This window comes from Diabrotica virgifera, chromosome 9, assembly GCF_917563875.1.
Source record: "Diabrotica virgifera virgifera chromosome 9, PGI_DIABVI_V3a".
NCBI lineage: Eukaryota > Metazoa > Arthropoda > Insecta > Coleoptera > Chrysomelidae > Diabrotica > Diabrotica virgifera.
Genome location: NC_065451.1, coordinates 35,951,030 through 35,970,919, shown reverse-complemented (window position 1 = coordinate 35,970,919; position 19,890 = coordinate 35,951,030). Strand labels below are relative to the sequence as shown.

General features: G+C 32.3%; 1 protein-coding gene across 1 annotated transcript in view; it reads right to left on the bottom strand.

Moving 5' to 3' along the window:
• The window catches only part of LOC114329374 (sensory neuron membrane protein 1-like), a 93,983-nt gene that overhangs the window by 61,770 nt on the left and 12,323 nt on the right, over nt 1-19,890 (bottom strand). The window contains exons 3-5 of the mRNA XM_050662029.1: nt 16,728-16,872; nt 15,165-15,434; nt 10,893-11,107 (exon numbers count right to left, since the gene is read on the bottom strand). Coding sequence (XP_050517986.1) covers nt 10,893-11,107; nt 15,165-15,434; nt 16,728-16,872 — 630 coding nt within the window. The remainder of the gene's footprint in view (nt 1-10,892; nt 11,108-15,164; nt 15,435-16,727; nt 16,873-19,890) is intronic.

The window sequence follows — 19,890 nt, the reverse complement described above, 5'->3', positions numbered from 1 at the left end:
CGGGAAGATAGGGTGGTTTTCTGGCGAAGGGGTTGTAGCTCAATAATCGAAATGCTCTTGATTTAATAGTTTATTCTTAGAGTATACAGTGGCGGCTAGTCCTATGAGGCAGGTGAGGCAGTGCCTCACCGGTATATCAATCGACTCTTTACGTTATTTCGTTATTTCATCATCAATTCTTTAAATACAATTTAACTGTTTGAAATTTGCTAAATAACTTTATTTTCGTTATTTCATCATCAATTATTTAAATACAATTTAACTTTTTGAAACTTGCTAAGTAACTTAATTTTTATTATAAAACTTAATAACTTTATTTTTATGATAAAAAATAAAAATAGGTAGGTACGGCCCTGACCCCGTATCTTTGTTAAGCGTTCTTCATAAATACATCGGTAGGTACCTACCCTACGTGGGAGTATATATGCGTCTCATTCTCACTTTCTCAAATTATAGCAGAAGCACTGCCTCAGATGGGTCCTTGTCTAGCATATTACGAAACCGGCGGTGATCGGCCGGCCGCAATCAAATATTTTTGGAGCCGGGATTAAATATCCTTTCAGAGGCTGGCAAAAATATGCCTCTAGCGTGGTTTTGCAGTTTTAGTTAGGTAGTTTGTTAAAGCAGTTTGTTGTGGACTTGGCCTTCTTACACTCTGGTTACTTACTATTAGTATAATTAGATGTTTAGAATATATGTTATCATGCTGTGACTAGCTGTATGCCATTTTCTAAATGTCAATTAAATAAGTAAATTAATAAAAAAATTAGAAATTATGATTTCTTTCATAATAATTTTACTTTTAAGCACGCTGTTTAATAAAAAATATAAAAAAACCAAAAAAATAAAATTTAACCCTTAGTTTATTTAACATAAAAAATCAATCTTATAATATAACAGTAATTTGCTTACTTGCTTGTTTTTATTTCCTATATATTCAATACATTTACAGTATAAGATTGGTTCCAAATGAAATTATCACGTGTTTCAAGGTATATTGATTGCGCACAATAATTTCATTTTGGCAAGTGATTAATAATAAAAGAATCAGTCAACAGCGTAACCAGGATGATCCTAAGGGGGTATGGGTCTCCGGGGGTATGGAATTAAGGAGGATGTTAAGGGTATGGGGCGCTTATAACCCCTAAAAACCCCCTGGTTACGCCACTGAAATCAGTTGTACGTTCTTGTCATGTAGTATATAATGTAAATTTTGCTTAATATGACTGTACAACGCTGATGAGACCAAGAAAGGACGAAACATCTGACGCACACTGTTTTGATATGTGGTATCATATTAATTATTTTTAGCTAAAAAAACAGCTAATAAGAGTATGAACGATCTTATAGACTTAGAACTTTCGACTTTCTTTTGCGAATAAAATAATTGTTATTTAATTTCGTTTGCAAGCCTTAAAATAAATACGGTGCCGTTTTGTGACGTTATGACGCCACAAAATCGACCTTCCGGCTATTAAAGAAAAGCTAACCATAATAATACAGTAAACTCCCTCTATAACGAGAACTGAAATGGCGTACTAATTACCTCGTTATAAGCGGATCTCGTTATATCAGACAACAATATTATGTAATATATTATGTTTAGGATGTAAAAGAAGAAGACCAACGACAGACAGATGTCAGCGACGTAACGCCATTCCGGCTAGCGTCATGTAACTTGTAAGTTACTGTTTAATATTTGATTTACATGACGAAAGGAACTTAAAACAGTACATATCACCACTACTGAAATGTTTTAAAGCCTCCTACATAGTTTATTAGGTGTCGATCATCGACTTCAACAATGAAACTTGGCCATCGCAAATTGGAAATTTCCTACGATATTCAATATCGGTCGACAGATAAATAGGAAGGAAGTTACAGGCGGTGGAATTTATTACAGCACTGGCCTCGGTAAGTACACAGATGTTGGACATACCTCGTTATAAGCGAAACTTCGTAATACCCGTGTTCGTTATAGAGAGAGTCTACTGTAATATTCCTCAAGTGTAATGTGCCTCACCATCTTGTACTATCACGAGCCGCCCCTGAGAGTATATAAGCTATAGCAATTATATTCGTAATACGATATATTTTAAGTTTTCTCAGCATCTTTCTCTTAAGTTAAATCAATTAAAGGATTGTTTGGGGGTGAAGGGGCTGAGCTCAAAAATCGAAACTATATAATTTCAAGAGCTCATAAATAGCTCGTAATTCTGCCGCAAAAACCGATTCAATATTCCTATTTTTAAGTAGTGGGGGGAGCTGACACTGGGGTATTAAATTCCTGCTCAGTGGAACGAGCTCAAAATTTTTAGTTTGCGGAATATGAGAGCTCATAAATAGCTCATAAATCAGGGCTATTTGTTTTTTAATGTTTGCAAGTGGGGGGGGGGGGCCAGCTCAACACGGGTAAAACCTATAATATTACCATCAAATAGCGGCGAGCTAAAAGTGCTCACGGAACCCACCATGTTGCGACACTACGCTTACACAAGCGGTCAAAATAGTGCGGCTGATTCGTGCAAATATTATAAGAATTGTGCATTTAATGATAGAAGCATATAATTTAAACCACATATCACATATAAAAATTCAAAATTAGATAGGAGATCATCACAGATTTTCCCTTTTACAAAAATGGCGGGGATTGAAAATGGCGACTATACATTGTGACTAATAGCACGATAACTTTTGAACGAGACTTCAGATTTCAACAAAATTTGGTATATAGGTTCTTTTTTTGATGTATAAGATCTAGGTCTTGAACCGGAAGATTCGGTTTACCAGAAGCTGTGTTTTTCCTGGTTTTTTGTAAAAATATGCTGTTTTTTTTTTTTCAATTTTTTCACCCTCTATGTATTAATTTTTCAAATAGTTAATACGGCTATTAGAAAGAGTGTAAAAATATTTTTTAGAAAATATTTTTAACTTTTTATTTATGTTAATTACCATTTAATAAATGCAAAACGTATCTTCACATGTACCTATATGCGGCAGATTCGTGCAAATATAAGAATTATTGTGAATTTAATGGTAGAAGCATATAATTTGGACCTCATATACTACACATATAGAGGTTCAAATTTAGATACGAGACCATCTCAGTTTTTGTTGCTTTTATAAAAATGGCGGGCATTCAAAATGGCGACTATACATATGTGACTAATAGCACGATACTTTTGAACGAGATGTCAGATTTCAACCAAATTTGGTATATAGGTTCTTTTGTTGATGAATAATATCGATGTTTTGAACCGGAAGAATCGGTTTACGAGAATTTGTGTTTTTACTGTTTTTTTTTATGTAAAAATATGTTGTTTTTCAATTCTTTCACCCTGTATATATTAATTTTTCAAAAAGGTGATACCAGCGTTGAAAAGAGCGTAAAAATATTTTTAAGGAAATATTTTGAACTCTTTAGTTATATTAATTACCATTTAATACATGCATAATGTATCTTCACATGTAGGTACCTATGTGCGGTAGATTCGTGCAAATAATAATATAAGAATTATTGTGTATTTAATGGTAGAAGCAAATAATTTGGACCACACATACTACACATACAAAGATTCAAATTTAGATATGAGGCCATCTCAGATTTAGTCTTTTACAAAAATTGCGGGCATTCAAAATGAATCTGCCGCCCATAGGTACATGTGAACATACGTTATGCATTTATTAAATAAATGGTAATTAAAATAACTAAAAAGTTAAAAATATTTCCTAAAAAATATTTTTACGCTCTTTTCAATGGTGGTATTAACTTTTTGAAAAATTAATACATACAAGGTGAAAAAATTGAAAAAGAACAGCATATTTTTAAATAAAAATCAGGAAAAACACAACCTCTGGTAAACCGATTCTTCTGGTTCAAGACCATGATCTTATACGTAAAAAAAAGAACCTATATACCAAATTTGGTTGAAATCTGAAGTCTCGTTCAAAAGTTATCGTGCTATTAGTCACAATGTATAGTCGCCATTTTGAATCCCCGCCATTTTTGTAAAAGGCAAAATCTGAGATGGCCTCATATCTAAATTTGAACATTTATATGTGCAGTATATGTGGTCCAAATTATATACTTCTATCATTAAATGCACAATTGTTTCACATATCGGCTGCACTAAAACAAAACTACGAATACGAGTCCGATTTGGCTGATATTTTGACACAGGCCGTCTGCAAAAATGTATTACACGATGGTAGATTTCTCCTGCGACAGTAGTGCCATCGGGCGTAGAGGCTAAGTACTTATCGGAAAACCCACTTATAAAATTACATTACAGGAGTAAACAAAGCATTACACAAAATGATTGCATTAGAATAGACCGGAATATATCTCATAAAACCTTGTAACAAAAAGAGGTCGAAATCACGGATGAATATATAACTAAAATAAAGAAAACCAAAATCAACAAAGCACCAGAACCAGGGAACATAAAAAGGGAACTGCTGAAATATGGAGTGACAAGGATCGTATCATTCGTATCCTTTATATCAGTGTTATTCAATAAAATCGAAGCAGAAGAGGAGATTCCAGATGAGTGGAATCTATCATACCATATTAACATATCATCTAAATATCCTCCATTTTCAAAAAAAGATGACAAAAGTTCAAAAATGACAATAGAGGGATCAGTGTAATAGCTTAAATCAGCGTGTTGTACAAAATGGAAAAAGACAGAGAAGTTTTGACTACCATTAAAAGTAGAAAAGCAGCGTATTTGATAATTTAACTATTTAGATGTGAAATAAGCTACAATTAAATTTAAAACAATAATTTTATTAACGTTTCGACGCCCAAATCGGGTGTCGTTTTCAAAATACAAAATACTAATAAAGGCTATAGCGGGATAAGATGGTCAAAAATGCCCCCGCGCCGATCAGCCCCGCTACTTATGTTTTCGATAAAGGATATAAAATTATGCGCTCATGCAAATTTTTAGCTTCCCAGAGGTCCTAAAACTTTTTAAATCGAGAAAAGAAGAATTTTTAGGTTTTAGTTGTTTGTGAGCGCAGTTTTACTGTAAAAAATCTGAAAAAATTCAAGGTGTTTTATCTTTTCAATACAAAACAACTTGATTTTTTTCAGATTTTTGTAATAAAAAATGAGCCCAGGAAAAATTTTTGAAATTTTGGCCAACTTTTAAATAGTATTTTTTTGTGTACTTTTTGCCGTTCTTTTGAATGGCAGAGGCAGAATTTTTAATATCTGAGCGGAAAGAACGAAAAAATCGAAAAAACTGTTTTTGGCTGTCACGAGATGCATCTCGGGACAGCCAATTTTAGGATTTAGGATCCTGACTACAACAACTGAAAAAAATTTTAACTATTTATAATGGGAAATAAGCCACAATATTATTAAAAAATGATTTTTATTAACGTTTCGACGCCCAAATCGGGTGCCGTTGTCAAAATACAAAATATTACTAACATAAACAAAAATGTTGTTGCTTAGTAAAAAAATTCTTCTAATAATTTATTTAATTTGACTCATTTATATCGGCAGTTCAGGTACATATGATACATTTTAAAGTAGAAGACTTTAAAATGATATTGCCAATATTTATGAGTTGCGTTCCTGGGACGACTTTACTGAAAGATAGTTCATTCGATTACATGAAATCAACTCCAACTTAAAATTAACTCCAATTTAAAGTCTTCTACTTTAAAATGTATCATATGTATCTGAATTGCCGATATAAATGAGTCAAATTAAATAAATTATTAGAAGAATTTTTTTACTAAGCAACAACATTTTTGTTTATGTTAGTAATATTTTGTATTTTGACAACGGCACTCGATTTGGGCGTCGAAACGTTAATAAAAATCATTTTTTAATAATATTGTGGCTTATTTCCCATTATAAATAGTTAAAATTGTAAAAATGCCACAAGAAAATAGCTTCAGAACAACTGAAAAAAAACTAAAAGTGTGAATTTTGAAGTGCGAACAACTTTTCCAAATAACTTTTTTCGATATCTCTAACGCGATATTTCGAATCGCATATCGAAAATTCACCCTATTTGTGGATTCGCAGTAGGCCGCGTTTAAAATTAAAGTTCAGTTGACTATTTTAAAAATTGTGAACCATCAACCTCTATGACTGCAAAATTTCAAATCTGTATATATTTTGATAGCCGAAACATAGGGGTGTCTTCATCTTAAATGCGACACACTGTATCTTATCAATTCGATAATTTATTGCAACTAATATAGTAGTGTTTTTTACAGATTCAAAATATACAATGAAAATACTGACTAATTCACTAATTTTATCATAAAAAGTTCAAATTGATTGCATTAAAATATTGAACCAATTAATGCGTATTAATATGTATAATAATATTATTACAATTATTATAATATAATATATTATATTTTATAATAGTTATATATAATATAGAGTGAGTTTTATGTATAGAAACCCTGAAGTATCTCGGAAACGACTTGCACGTTTTTCATAGGTTTTGGTGGGTAGGGGTTTTCTAATGCAGCCGATATTACAGTGATAATTACACTGTTGTCAGATTTTCCGTTTTTCTGGAAATCTAATGAACTTTCTTATTTCAAATGGGACACCCTATATATTTCTTGCGTTTCGAAGTCCTTAAGATATACTTATTATTTTGTATATTATATTCTCTATACCTAAATGCCATAGTTTCGGAGTTATTGCTACATTGATTTAAAAAAAAATTAAAGAAATTATAAAAATCAATTTTTTAGGCCCGTGTAGGCATTATTTTACGTTCTTTGCATCATTGGGAACAAAAAAGGTCTTTTATAATTTTTCTCTAAATTCATCGTTTTCGAGTATAAACAATCTAAAACTGAAAAAAATCGAATAATGACCATTTTCAAGGTTCAAAAACAAAAATAAAAAATATTAGTTTTGAAACTGCTGTTTACCCAAATTCAAGCTAAACCCTTCTTCCAGGAGCTCGCTATAAAATTTTTTGGCACGTTTGATTCTAAAACATTGCTTTTTAATAAATGTTATTGAAGCGCATATGAGAGGACGGGCGATCGGGCTGCATCAACAACTAAAAAACAGTATTTTAGAATGAAACAAGCTCAAATTACTTATTGTTAATTGATAAAATAAGGCTTCAGCTTGAATTTCTGTACTTCGCAGTTTCAAAAATAATATTTTTGATTTGTCTTTTTTACCCTTGAAAATCGTCATTATTCGATTTCTTTTCAGTTTTAAATTATTTATAACTCGAAAAGGATTAACTTTAGAGAAAAATTACAAAAGAACTTTTTTGTTCCCAATGGTCCAAAGAAACCTAAAATATTGTCTACCCAGGCCGAAAAAATTGATTTTTATAATTTGTTTAAAAAGTTTTTTAAAATAAATGTACCTAGCAATAACTCCGAAATTATGGCCTTTAGGTATAGGGAATATAACATGGAAAATAATCAGTATTTCTTAAGGACTTTAAAACGCAAAAAATATACAGGGTGTTCCATTTGAAATAAGAAAGTTAATTAGATATTCAGAAAAACGGAAGATCTGACAACGATGTAAGTATTACTATAATATCGGCCACGTTAGAAAACCCCTACGCACCACAATCTAAAAAAATCGTGCAAGCCATTTCCGAGATAATTGATTGTTTCCATACATAAAACTCACTCTGTATATTATAATATATTAAGTATTACACATTAATTGGTTCAATACTTCAATGCAATCAATTTGAACTTTTTATGATAAAATTAGTGAATTAGTCAGTATTTTGATTTTATATTTTTAATCTATAAAAATACGACTATATTAGTTGCAATAAATTATCAAATTAATAAGATACAGTGTGTCGCATTTAAGATGAAGACACCCCTATGTTTCGGCTATCAAAATATATACAGATTTGAAATTTTGCACAGTCATAGAGGTTGATGGTTCACAATTTTTAAAATAGTCAACTAAACTTTAAGTTTTAAACGCGGCCTAATACAAACAGGGTGAATTTTCGATATGCTATTCGATTTGTTTCGCGTTAGAGATATCGAATAAAGTTATTTGGAAAACTTGTTCCAAATATTATTAAAACCCCACATACCAAATTTTATGACAAAATTCACACTTTTAGTTTTTTTTTCAGTTGTTGTAGTCAGGATCCTAAATCCTAAAATTGGCTGTCCCGATATGCATCTCGTCACAGCCAAAAACGGTTTTTTCAATTTTTTCGTCCTTTCCGCTTCGATATTAAAAATTCTGCCTCTGCCATTCAAAAGAACGGCAAAAAGTACATAAAAAAATACTATTTAAAAGTTGGCCAAATCATATTATCATAACCTAAAAATTTTTTGAAAATTTCAAAAATTTTTCCTGGGCTTATTTTTAATTACAGAAATCTAAAAAAAATAAGGTTGTTTTGTATTCAAAAGATACAACCTCTTGAATTTTTTCAGATTTTTTAACTTAAAACTGCGCTCAAAAAAAAATAAAACCTAAAAATTCTTCTTTTCTCGATTTAAAAAGTTTTAGGACCTCTGGGAAGCTAAAAATGTGCATGATTGCATATTTTTATATCCTTTATCGAAAACATAAGTAGCGAGGCTGATCGGTGCGGGGGCATTTTTGACCATCTTATCCCGCTATAGCCTTTTTCAAAAATGTTGTTGTTAGTAAAAAATTCTTTATTTAATCTGACTCATTTATATCGGCAATTCAGACATATATTTTACATTTTAAAGTATAATACTTTAAAATGATATTGCTAATATTTATGAGTGGCGTTCCTAGGACGACTTTCCTGAAAGATAGTACATTCGATTACATGAAATCAACCCCAAACTCAAGAATATCCGCCACAACAAAAAATCATAGCATGTGATCTGTCTTTAAACAGACAACCAAATGCAACGGTGACAGTAAAATTCTCGCGTTAGAGATTCCATAGTAAATCACAAGGGAAACCCAGAAAAAACCCAAAAAGAAGAATTTTTACTAAGCAACAAAATTTCTGTTTAATTTAGTAGTAGGGTGTATTTTGACAACGACACCCGATTTGGGCGTCAAAACGTTAATACATTTTTTTTTCAATTTAATTGTGGCTTATTTCCCATCTAAATAGTTAATTATAAAAATGCCACAAGGAAACAGCTTCAGAACAACGGCATATTTGAGGCACATAGTTAGAAATGATAAATACGAGTTGTCACAGTTGATTATAAAGGATAAAATCAAAGGAAAAAGGTAGACGACAAATATTCTGGCTGAAAAATATTCGCTACTGGACCGAGTTAAACACACATATGCAGACGGTTTTAAGAAAAGCAGAAGATAGATAGACCAGGGCGCATCTGTAAAAATATTATTACATTTGGATGTTGAGAGGTGACTCATATTTTTTTGCAGAAATTGCTTGAAAATAACTCATATAATAATATTTGAGTTATCCTCCCACTCTAAAAGGTCCGGAACATTGTTTAAATAATCAAAATGTCAAAAAATGAAGGACAAATTCGACTTTTTTCTTCGTTTTTTGATTATAACTTTAAAAGTATTCATTTTCGAGAAAAATAACACAAACATAAAAGTTGGGTAATTAAATTTCCCATAAAATAGGATTAGCTAAAAATTTTAAAAATTGCCACCCTTGTTGAAAAATAGCAATAATTGCGGAAAACCCATAAAAAACTCGCATTTTATGTCTTTCATCCATTCATATTTTACTCAAAAAAACTTTTTGATAAAATAAACCAATGCTGTAAATTTCGTTAAGATCGGTTTAATAGATTTTGCAAAATAAATTCTGCAATCCAAGTTTCGCAAAAAAATTCATTTTTTCAAAATATTGCAGGACTGAATATAAAATAGACAGCAAGTTAGATTTTTTTACAAATATAAGAATACTGTACCTTTAATTTGCAATTTGCAAAATTAAAATCGGTTAACTACAACGGCGTCAGGATTTTTTTAAATAAACATTAATTTTTGGTGCTACGCGCAGGACAGCGGATACGTTTGCTCTGATTGGGCATTCCAATGACCTTTGAAAATGATTGATAAATTTTAATTTTTAGTACATTTCGATATAAATAAATAAATTTGTTTATTGCAAAATAAAAACGTCCTTTCAAATAACACTTTTTTTAGCAAAGTTTTCTTTGTTCATAATATATTTTAACTTAGAGAATAAAAGTTTATTATTTTTAAACATATGCAATTGTTTAAACAATATTTCACGAACAATAATCAAATTAGTGTGATTTTTGTGGAGTTAAAATATTAAAATACAACAAAATATAGAGCAAGAAAATAATATAATATCAGATAAACATTGGAAGAAATTTTGGTGAAAATCAACTTGTGTGAATCGAACACCGCTGTCCTGCGCGTAGCACCAAAAATTAATGTTTATTTAAAAAAATTCCTAGCGCCGTGGTAGCTAATCGATTTTAATTTTGCAAATTTCAGATGAAAGGTCTTCTATATTTAAAAAAAATTTCAACTTACTATCTGCTTTATTTTCAGTCTTGCAGCATTTTGAAAAAATGAATTTTTATTGCGAAAGCGGGATTGCAAAATTTATTTTGCAAAATCTATTAAATTGATCTTAATGAAATTTTCAGTATTATTTTATTATATCATAAAGTTTTTTCTGGGTAAAATATTATGAAGGTCCTAAGTTTAGCATAAATGGTTGACAAACGTACAATGCGAATACTTGTTTTTTTTTATGGTTTTTTTCGCAATTATTCATATGTTGCAACAAGGGTGACAATTTTTAAAAATTTTAACCAATCCTATGTTGTAGGAAATTTAATTGTGGAAATTTAATGGGAATAATCTAAAGAATGAGAGAAAAAATATAATCTTCGTGATTTAATGTTTAATATGAATTGAATTATTAGCAAGTAATTTTCCTTACCTACAAATATCTTCTGCATATGACACAAACTCCATGTCTGGTTTGATGTTTGCAGGAAAAACGGTGGTGACTCCCCCAATCTTATTACAAGTAGATTTTCCTCCCGCCCAGGTAGAAATATATTCCTTTTCATTATAGAGAGTTAATATTCCAGCTTCTTCTCTAGATTTTTGGCCAGATTTTACAGTAAATCTTCCAAGGTGAGTATTATTTTTCTACGAGTAAGTTAATAAGTTATTAATATAGAAGTTAATAAATTATCTGTAATCAAAACCTGGCAAAAGTGTTGTCATTAAAACTTAATTATGATTTCTCAGAATTTAGTGTCTACGATTTTGATACTCTACTATACTAGGTTCGTGCTACTGATGAGCGACTATCCATCTGCTAGACTCAAACTTTAACCAAGAATCTCTCCCTTACCTAGTTGCAGTGCGAATTTATATTAATTAGAGAGAAGAAATATTACACACTATTACTTTGTGCAAGAGAACTGAAATTAGACTTGAGAGTTAGGCTGGCAAGGTGATATATTTTTGTCGACTCTGCTTTACGCGATAGAAGCATGAACACTTAACGCGTCGACTGTTAAAAAGTTGGAAGCATTTGAACTGTGGGTGTATAGAAGAATCCTGAAGATATCATGAACAGAGCGTGTAACAAACAACGAAGTCATGAGAAGAATCAACAAAATAATGTAAATATTGAAAACCATCAAGACACGAAAGCTGCAATACCTGGGGCATGTTATTCGTAATGAGAGATAAAACATACTTCAATTAATCCTACAAGGGAAAATCCAGGGCAAGAGAAATGTAGGAAGGAGAAGGATCTCATGGTTTGCGTATCTTGAGGGAATGGTACGGATGCACATCAATAGAACTATTGAGAGCAGCAGCATCTAAGATCAGAATAGCTATGATAATTGCCAACCTCCTTCGCGGAGATTGCACGTAAAGAAGAAGAAGAAGAAGAAGAAGAAGAAGAAGAAGAAGAAGAAGAAGAAGAAGAAGAAGAAGAAGAAGAAGAAGAAGAAGAAGAAGAAGAAGAAGAAGAAGAAGAAGAAGAAGAAGAGTATTACAGAAGTTTGGGAAAAACTGTGTGTGCGTTAACCACTTGTGACGTAGCGGATATCGGCAGAATGATTCGTTGCAAATTTACCTTTTGAGAGTGTTTGATATGAGTGTCACACAGATTTTGAAGATTATCTTCAAAGCAAAATCAATGTAATGTGAAAATTAATTAAATAGTCAGTAGCATTGCACAACTGCATAATAATATGAACCATCTTCTCATCTGTCAAGCTAAAACCCTTGTTTTTTAAGATGCCAGTAGCAACAAAGATGATACGGTAGGGAAATGGTACACAAGAATAACAGGATATGAATAACGCCAAAAGGATGGTAGTTTTGTGTAGGATTAGAAGAAAAGCAAAAGTAGATGTATAAGACATAATCGAAGCAAACACTAAGATATATGGAATAAACAGACCAGGAGTACATAAAAGTCAATACCTGACAATATAAACAATACAAGAAAAATATTAAAATCTTAAAGGGACAGAAATATTTGAATACCTACAAGTGACATTTCTAGACCAGGGCAAAATAGATCTAGACAAAATAAATCGATTTTTAAATACAGCACCTAGAAACTTGCAACATTTTGCATTATGTTCAGAATGAGGTCAAGAAAAAAGTCTACTATAGAAAAATTTGTGGAAATGCATAGTTGCATTTTAAACTGCATAAAAAATATCCAAAAGTGGATGCATCGAAACGCACTCCCGGTGCTCCTGGTACCCAAAAACCCTCCAAACTCCAGAAGATAACAAGCCTTAGCAGTGACCTTTGGCACCAGGTGGTTCAGGGGTCATTTCTGATGGCGATTCGTGTTCAGCAATCCCAAAAAAACCTGTTATCGGTATGCATCATTCTAGTGCCGAAATCACTCGAAACTCCAGAAGATGACGTGACCCTGCACAACAGATGCTCCGGATGTTGTTCTGATAGCATATTCGTTTTCAGCAACCCCAAAAACCCTCGAGAAATCTATTTTTGCACCAATTTAATGCCAAAATCCCTAGAAACTCCAGAAGATGACGTGCCTTAGCAGTGACACTGGGCACCAGGTGCTCCGGTGGTCGGTTCTGATGGCGTAGTTATGTTCAGCGATCACAAAGATACCATAGTAACAAAATTTTGAACTTAATATGCTTATTTTGACATGTTTATGCACTTTTGGATGCATTTTATGAAAGTTAAAATGCAATTATGCATTTCCACCCATTTTTCTATAGTAGACTTTTTTCCTGGGATCCTCCTGAATGCAATGCAAAAAGTCGCTAGTCTCTAGGTGCTGTATTTAAACATCGATTTATTCCGCTGTTTTTAGTGCTAAATGCCCTGGTCTAATTCACCAGTAAACCATATACAGGGTGTTTGGTAAAGAATGGGCCATAGCTTAACCTTAGATTCCTGACGTTAAAATAGGTCGATTTAAGCTAACTTACCTTAGTACAAAAGTTGATAATAACCGAAATACAGGGTGTCAAAGTTAAACTATTATTTTATTTATTTTTGAATATTTCCTGACAGGCATGGGACAACAACACGAAATTTGGTAAGTGGTGCTGGTATGATACCATCTACTAAATTATGCTAAACAAATGTTTCTGGCTACTACCAGAGGCGTACGATGGGGAACGTGAATGGTTAACCCTTCCCAAATTCTATGCCACTGGCGGAATTACTATTTTAATGCAATTTTTTAATTCTCCAATACTTTCTATGTAAATAACATACTCTTCATTCGTAACGATAAAGCCATTAGTTTTCGAGATATTTGAAGCTAAAAACGAAGGAGCATAATACACTAATAAAAATAAGTGTGCCTTCTCATTTTTAACTACAAATATCTCGAAAAATAATGACTTTATCGTTACGAATGAAGAGTATATTATGTGCATAGAAAGTATTGCAGAATCTAAAAATTATGCTAAAATAGCAGTTTCATCAGTGGCGTAGAATTTGGGAAGGGTCAACCATTCACTTTCCCCTGTCGTACGCCTCTGGTAGTAGCCAGAAACGATTATTTAACATAATTTAATAGGGTATACAGTGCCTACACTTTCTGCCAAGTACGACACGGATATGTCATATTAATTTAAAGTATTCATATTTTTAGATAATTTATTCTTTATTTAAAACTTTAAGAACTATGTGTGCCCGGTACTATAAAACTATTTGACATATCCTTATGATACTTAGTAGAAAGTGTAGGTACTGTACACCCTACTAAATTATGTTAAATAATCGTTTCTGGTTAATACCAGAGAAGTACGACAGGGGAAAGTGAATGGTTGACCCTTCCCAAATTCTACGCCACTGATGAAGCTGCTATTTTAGCATAATTTTTAGATTCTCCAATACTTTTTATGAAAATAATATACTCTTCATTCGTAACGATAAAGTCATTATTTCTCGAGATATTTGAAGTTAAAAATGAAAAGGCACACTTATTTTGATTAGTGTATTATGCTCCTTCGTTTTTAGCTTCAAATATCTCGAAAACTAATGGCTTTATCGTTACGAATGTTATTTACATAGAAAGTATTGGAGAAACAAAAAATTGCACTCAAATAGAAATTCCGCCAGTGGCGTAGAATTTGGGAAGGGTCAACCATTCACGTTCCCCCATCGTACGCCTCTGGTAGTGGCCAGAAACTTTTGTTTAACATAATTTAGTAGGGTGTAGTCCCTTGGGAGTTGTTGTCCCATGCCTGTCAGGAAATATTCAAAAATAAATAAAATAAAAGTTTAACTTTGACACCCTGTATTTCGGTTATTATCAACTTTTGTACTAAGGTAAGTTAGCTTAAATCGACCTATTTTAACCTCAGGAATCTATGGTTAAGCTATGACCCATTCTTTACCAAACACCCTGTATACAGACAAAAAGCAAAACAACTGGGTAAGAAATAAAACAAAAGTCAAAAACGCAGAACAACATATAGCCTAGCTAAAATGGAGCTTCGCAGGTCATAAAGCTAGACAAACGGACACTAGGTGGAATACCACGATACAACAATGGAGACCATGGACAGGAAAGAGAGCAAGAGGACGACCCCAGATGAGATGGGGAGACGACATTAAAAATATAGGAGGAACGCACTGGAAACAGAAAGCACTAAACAGAATGGAGGAAACTGGGGGAAGCCTATGTTGAAAATTGGACGAATTAAAGGGCGAAAGAAGAAAGAATTGTACTTACGTAATATAGATTGGCAAATAACACAGTTTTATTCTCCAGTCTCAAATTTTTAGATTCTGAAAGTTTTCCAATAACCTGTTTACAAAACATAACAGCTGCAAAGCCACCACTTTTTCCTTCATCTTCACAAAACTTTAATCCTTCAAAAAGGTAGTCCTTTACTTTGACTTTAGTAAACATGCCATCGTTTTCGCCAAAAATAGACGGTAGCGCTGGTTCAACTATGCCCATGGCTTCAGGTTGTGTGTCTTCAATCTTCAATAGTACACTCTGAAACACCAAACATAAATATTAGTAATAATATGCTTTCTCCAAGATAATCCACAAAATTTATGAAAAACGATTGTAAGATTACAATATTGGACACGTTTCGGCCCAACACAGCCATCATCAGCAACCATAGGGACAACCCAACCATCAGGAAGGAAAAATAATCAGTTAGGCTCGATCCAGTTAAAATACAACATAATACAGTGAGGACGTTTAGGTTGGAATAAATTCATTTTCTCGAGATTGGACAATTTTGGAGATAAATTGCAAAACAAGTCGATTTTTATGTTTAAATTATAATTTTTTTGGCATATTTTTTATACTAGTGACGTCATCTATCTGAGCATGATGACGTCATCTATGATTTTTTAAATGAGAATAGGGGTCGTGTCCTACCTATTTAAAAGTTTATTCAATTCTCCATTCAATAATATAAACATTAATATTATAATTTATACAAAGTGGCCAAAAAAAAATTTTGATTAAATAACTGACGCAAAAGGAAGTATGTATGCATGTATTTAATTTATTTTATTTAAAATACATTTTACTGCTGTCAGGAAACAGAAAAGAAATGTTTATTTCACGAATAAACATAGGTTTTCGCTAAAATTTTAATGTTCAAACTGCCAAGAGGTGGGTGGGTAGCAGTTTGAACAATTAATTTAAGCGAATAGCAATGTTTATTTCTCAAATAAAGATATTTTTATATTTTCTGACAGCAATAAAATGTATTATGAATTAAATAAATTAAATTCTTTTTGCGTCAATTACTTTAATTCAAAAATAATATTTTGGCCACCCTATATAAATAATTATGTCAATGTTTATATTAATGAATAGATAATTGAATAACCTTTCGAATGAGCTAGCACACGACCCCTATTCTCATTTAAGAAAATCATCGATTAAGTCATCATGCCAAGGTAGATGACGTAAAAAATTTTAATTTAAAAATAAAAACCGACCTGTTTTGGGATTTATCTCGTAAAGCGCCCATTCTCGAGAAAATGAATTTATTTCAACCTAAACGTCCTCACTGTATGTATATTAAACATTAATTAAAATTGTGGGTACTAATTCACATTTTTGGTGGATTGTAATTGATGGAAAAATTGTTTGAGGAAATGCCCTGGTGGAGAATCCATCTTATTTCAAAATCACTTTGTGTCATTGTTTCATGCAAAAACAAGTGAAAAGGTCAACATTGGTAAATAAAGGCAGTTACAATATTACAATTGTAGTTGATTAAAAAATATTATTTATAATTATAATGAAAAAATAGATACGTACATAGTACATAGAGTTTAAAATTGTCACCACAGTATCATCAGAATAAATTCCAGAAGCTTCTTTATCAAATTCAAAACGTGTATAGGCATTATAGGCTATTTCGTCAGGTGTAGCCCATTCTATCTCGCCTTTCCATTTGTAAACCCTAAAAGTAATAAGTATAAACAAAAACAAAATATAAACATAACTGTTTTTTCATTTACTACGTTACTGTCTTACTTTTATTGAAGCAACGCTGCACAGTAATGTGAGTAAAAATATAACATCAACTATTTTGCTACAACATGATCCCATTTCCTATCTCCCTAATTCACGAAAGGTCTCGAATTCATTATTTATTATAAGACAAGTTGATAAATCTGAACTGATCCAAACAATCAATAGTATCAAAATCAAATCTTCCTGTAGTGTAATATTATGCAAAAGGGTAATATTAATTAAACTGGTCCACTCCACTTTACCGCCGAGACAACAAGTGCTTAAACACAATAAATACAGGATGATGCTAGAAAAACCCAAAGAAAAGCACTACTCAGAGTAGCATTTATCTGGGAAGGATGAGCAGGAAAAACGATAAGCTAGAAATTGCAACATAACGGAGTGCGGTAACAGAGGCACTAATTGCGTTCCCACTCAGTTCCTAATAGGGCACTGCTCCTTCAGGTCCTCTCTGGAAACGATAAGAAAGGTACATATGGAAACTGCACATACTGTGATGTGGCTGATATGGCTGAAGACTGTGTACTCGAGTGCATAATGTTTGATGAGGACAGAAACTAATTCCATAACAAGGTAGGTAGGGTAAGTGCAAACAGCATAATGCAGGCAGCAGTGAGATAAAAGACCAAATACAAGGCAACACTGTAACGATTCAAAAATCTATTATTTTTTTAGTTCCATTTAATTCAGAAGTAGTACTTGACTTTGATTCGACCTGTATATCATAAAAATGTTTGTAGTTCCCAGAAGTCATAAAAGTTTTGCGTTTTAAAACTTAAAACGAAAACACATACCTACGTAGGTTTACTACTAGTGTTTGTTTATCTTAGTTTAAATAACGCCGAATAATGCTTCCTCTAAGAATGTCTTAAGTGGCTATGAGTAATTTGTTTTTGGATTGCGTCTGATACTTTTTTTCTATTGTCTAAATTAAATGGTTAGATAAGCAAAAATCCCTTGGCATGGGATCGTTGAGAAATAATATTTTCTTCTCGGCAAATTCGCTGGTAGGTACAGGCGATGTACAGCGATGTTTGAGATTTTTTTATCTTTAGCTGTAGTAATGGTTTGTGATATATAGTAAGCAGTCAATAAAGTTATACGAGGTAATCAAATATTGGCAAGTTGTTCCTCAGAGATCAAGTTGCAGTATGCTGGTAAAAAGTGTTTTGTTTTTACATCATCTTTGAAGTTTTTGGTGAAAGCAGGACAACTTAAGTTTTTTTAATTTTGCGTTTATTTATCCTGCAATAACAGATTTAATAACTATGCTCAATTTCTCAATGCTGGTGATCTATACAGGCGGAAAACACTGCTCTAGCTTAGCCCTAGTAGCTGTCATCTTATATGTTTTTTTGTTTTCTCCAATTATATTTTTGTTTATATACTAGTAAGAATGATCCAAAGAGGCACTCTTATTATATCTTCCGATTTTGAGTAACGCGGCCTAGTTCTTTTGTGTTACACACTGGTGCTACAATACTGGAGTTGGTAGGTAACTCGAATTGATATAAATAAAAACATTTAGAGGGGATCTGCAGTAAAGATAAGAGAGAAAGAGGGAAAGAGAAAGAGAGAGAAAGAGAAAGAGGGAAATATATAGACAGGGAGAGAAATAGAGTCAAAGAGAGTGAAATAGAGTGAAAGAGAGAGAAAGGGAGAGAAAGAGAGGGAAGACAGGTTATTCATGTGATGGACCAGTCTGGATAAGACTTACTGGCTGAGTCGTCCGGACTAGGGGATGGACTTTAGTTGGTAGAAACAGAACTATGGGTGTATCTGTGAACACGTGTCTTCTAGAGGGAGTGCGTGCAGATGGGCCTTACAACCCTAGATCCAACATACGACAGGTCATCCTATATGGACGTGACTGGGCACGGTATTTAGAAGATCTACAACCTCTTTCCCATAAAAAAGTTCTAAAATACATTTTGAGTGGGTTTTATAGACTATACAGTGAAGAATACCCTCGATCACCAGATATTTTTTTAAAACAGATCTTTATTTTAATATTGATATCATTGCTTGGAACTATGACATTTGAATACTTCTTTTTAGTTTTAGTAAAAATGTCGGTTTTGTTTTTCCGTATTTTTTAGGCAACATGTTATCCATAACATTATTTATTATTTAAAAATTCTAACTAATGTTCATCATTGACATCGCAATATATTGGTGTTTGCCATTTGAACTGGTCAACTTACCACAAATGTGATGTGAAAATCTAAAAATGTCAAGGCTAAATTTATGTTGTTGATTTAGAATTAAAAATACATAAAGATCATTTCACTGTGATCTAAACTCAACAAATCTTCGAGATGATATTTTAAAATGGTAATGGTATAGTAAGAATAAATTAATTAAATGTATAAAAATAGCTTGTTAATTTGTAAAATACAAAGAAATGATAGCGACATAACGAGATCCGTTAAATATTTATTTTATAATTTAACTCATTTTTAAGAATTTTTGTAATCAATGCTTTTCATTTTTTCCCTTGTTACAAGTTTTCGTTTACCCCATCTGTGTCCCAGTGGTAAAAGAGCCTACATTGAATCCAAGGGTTGTGAGTTCGAATATCAGCTGAGAAAGAAATTTTTCATTTATTAAAAATTAATAGATGAAAATAATTTCTATCCACAGGATAGATATCCGTTCGGATACAATTAGCATCTCTCTATTTTTGTAAAGACAATGAGGTCTACTTTACTAAGTAATAAGACATTTACTCTACACACACACCACACATTACACTTTCTGATTTCGAAATCAACTGTACCACGTCCATTAGTTGTCAAGGCATTGGGGCTGAATAAAAAAAGTTGTAATTTGAATATTTTTGGTTTTCCTCGCAATATTAAAACGCTTTTCTATACTTCACTTGTTCTTTGTCACTTTGTCCGGCAAAATCTTGTAATCGATTTTAAAAATACTTCCTGACTAG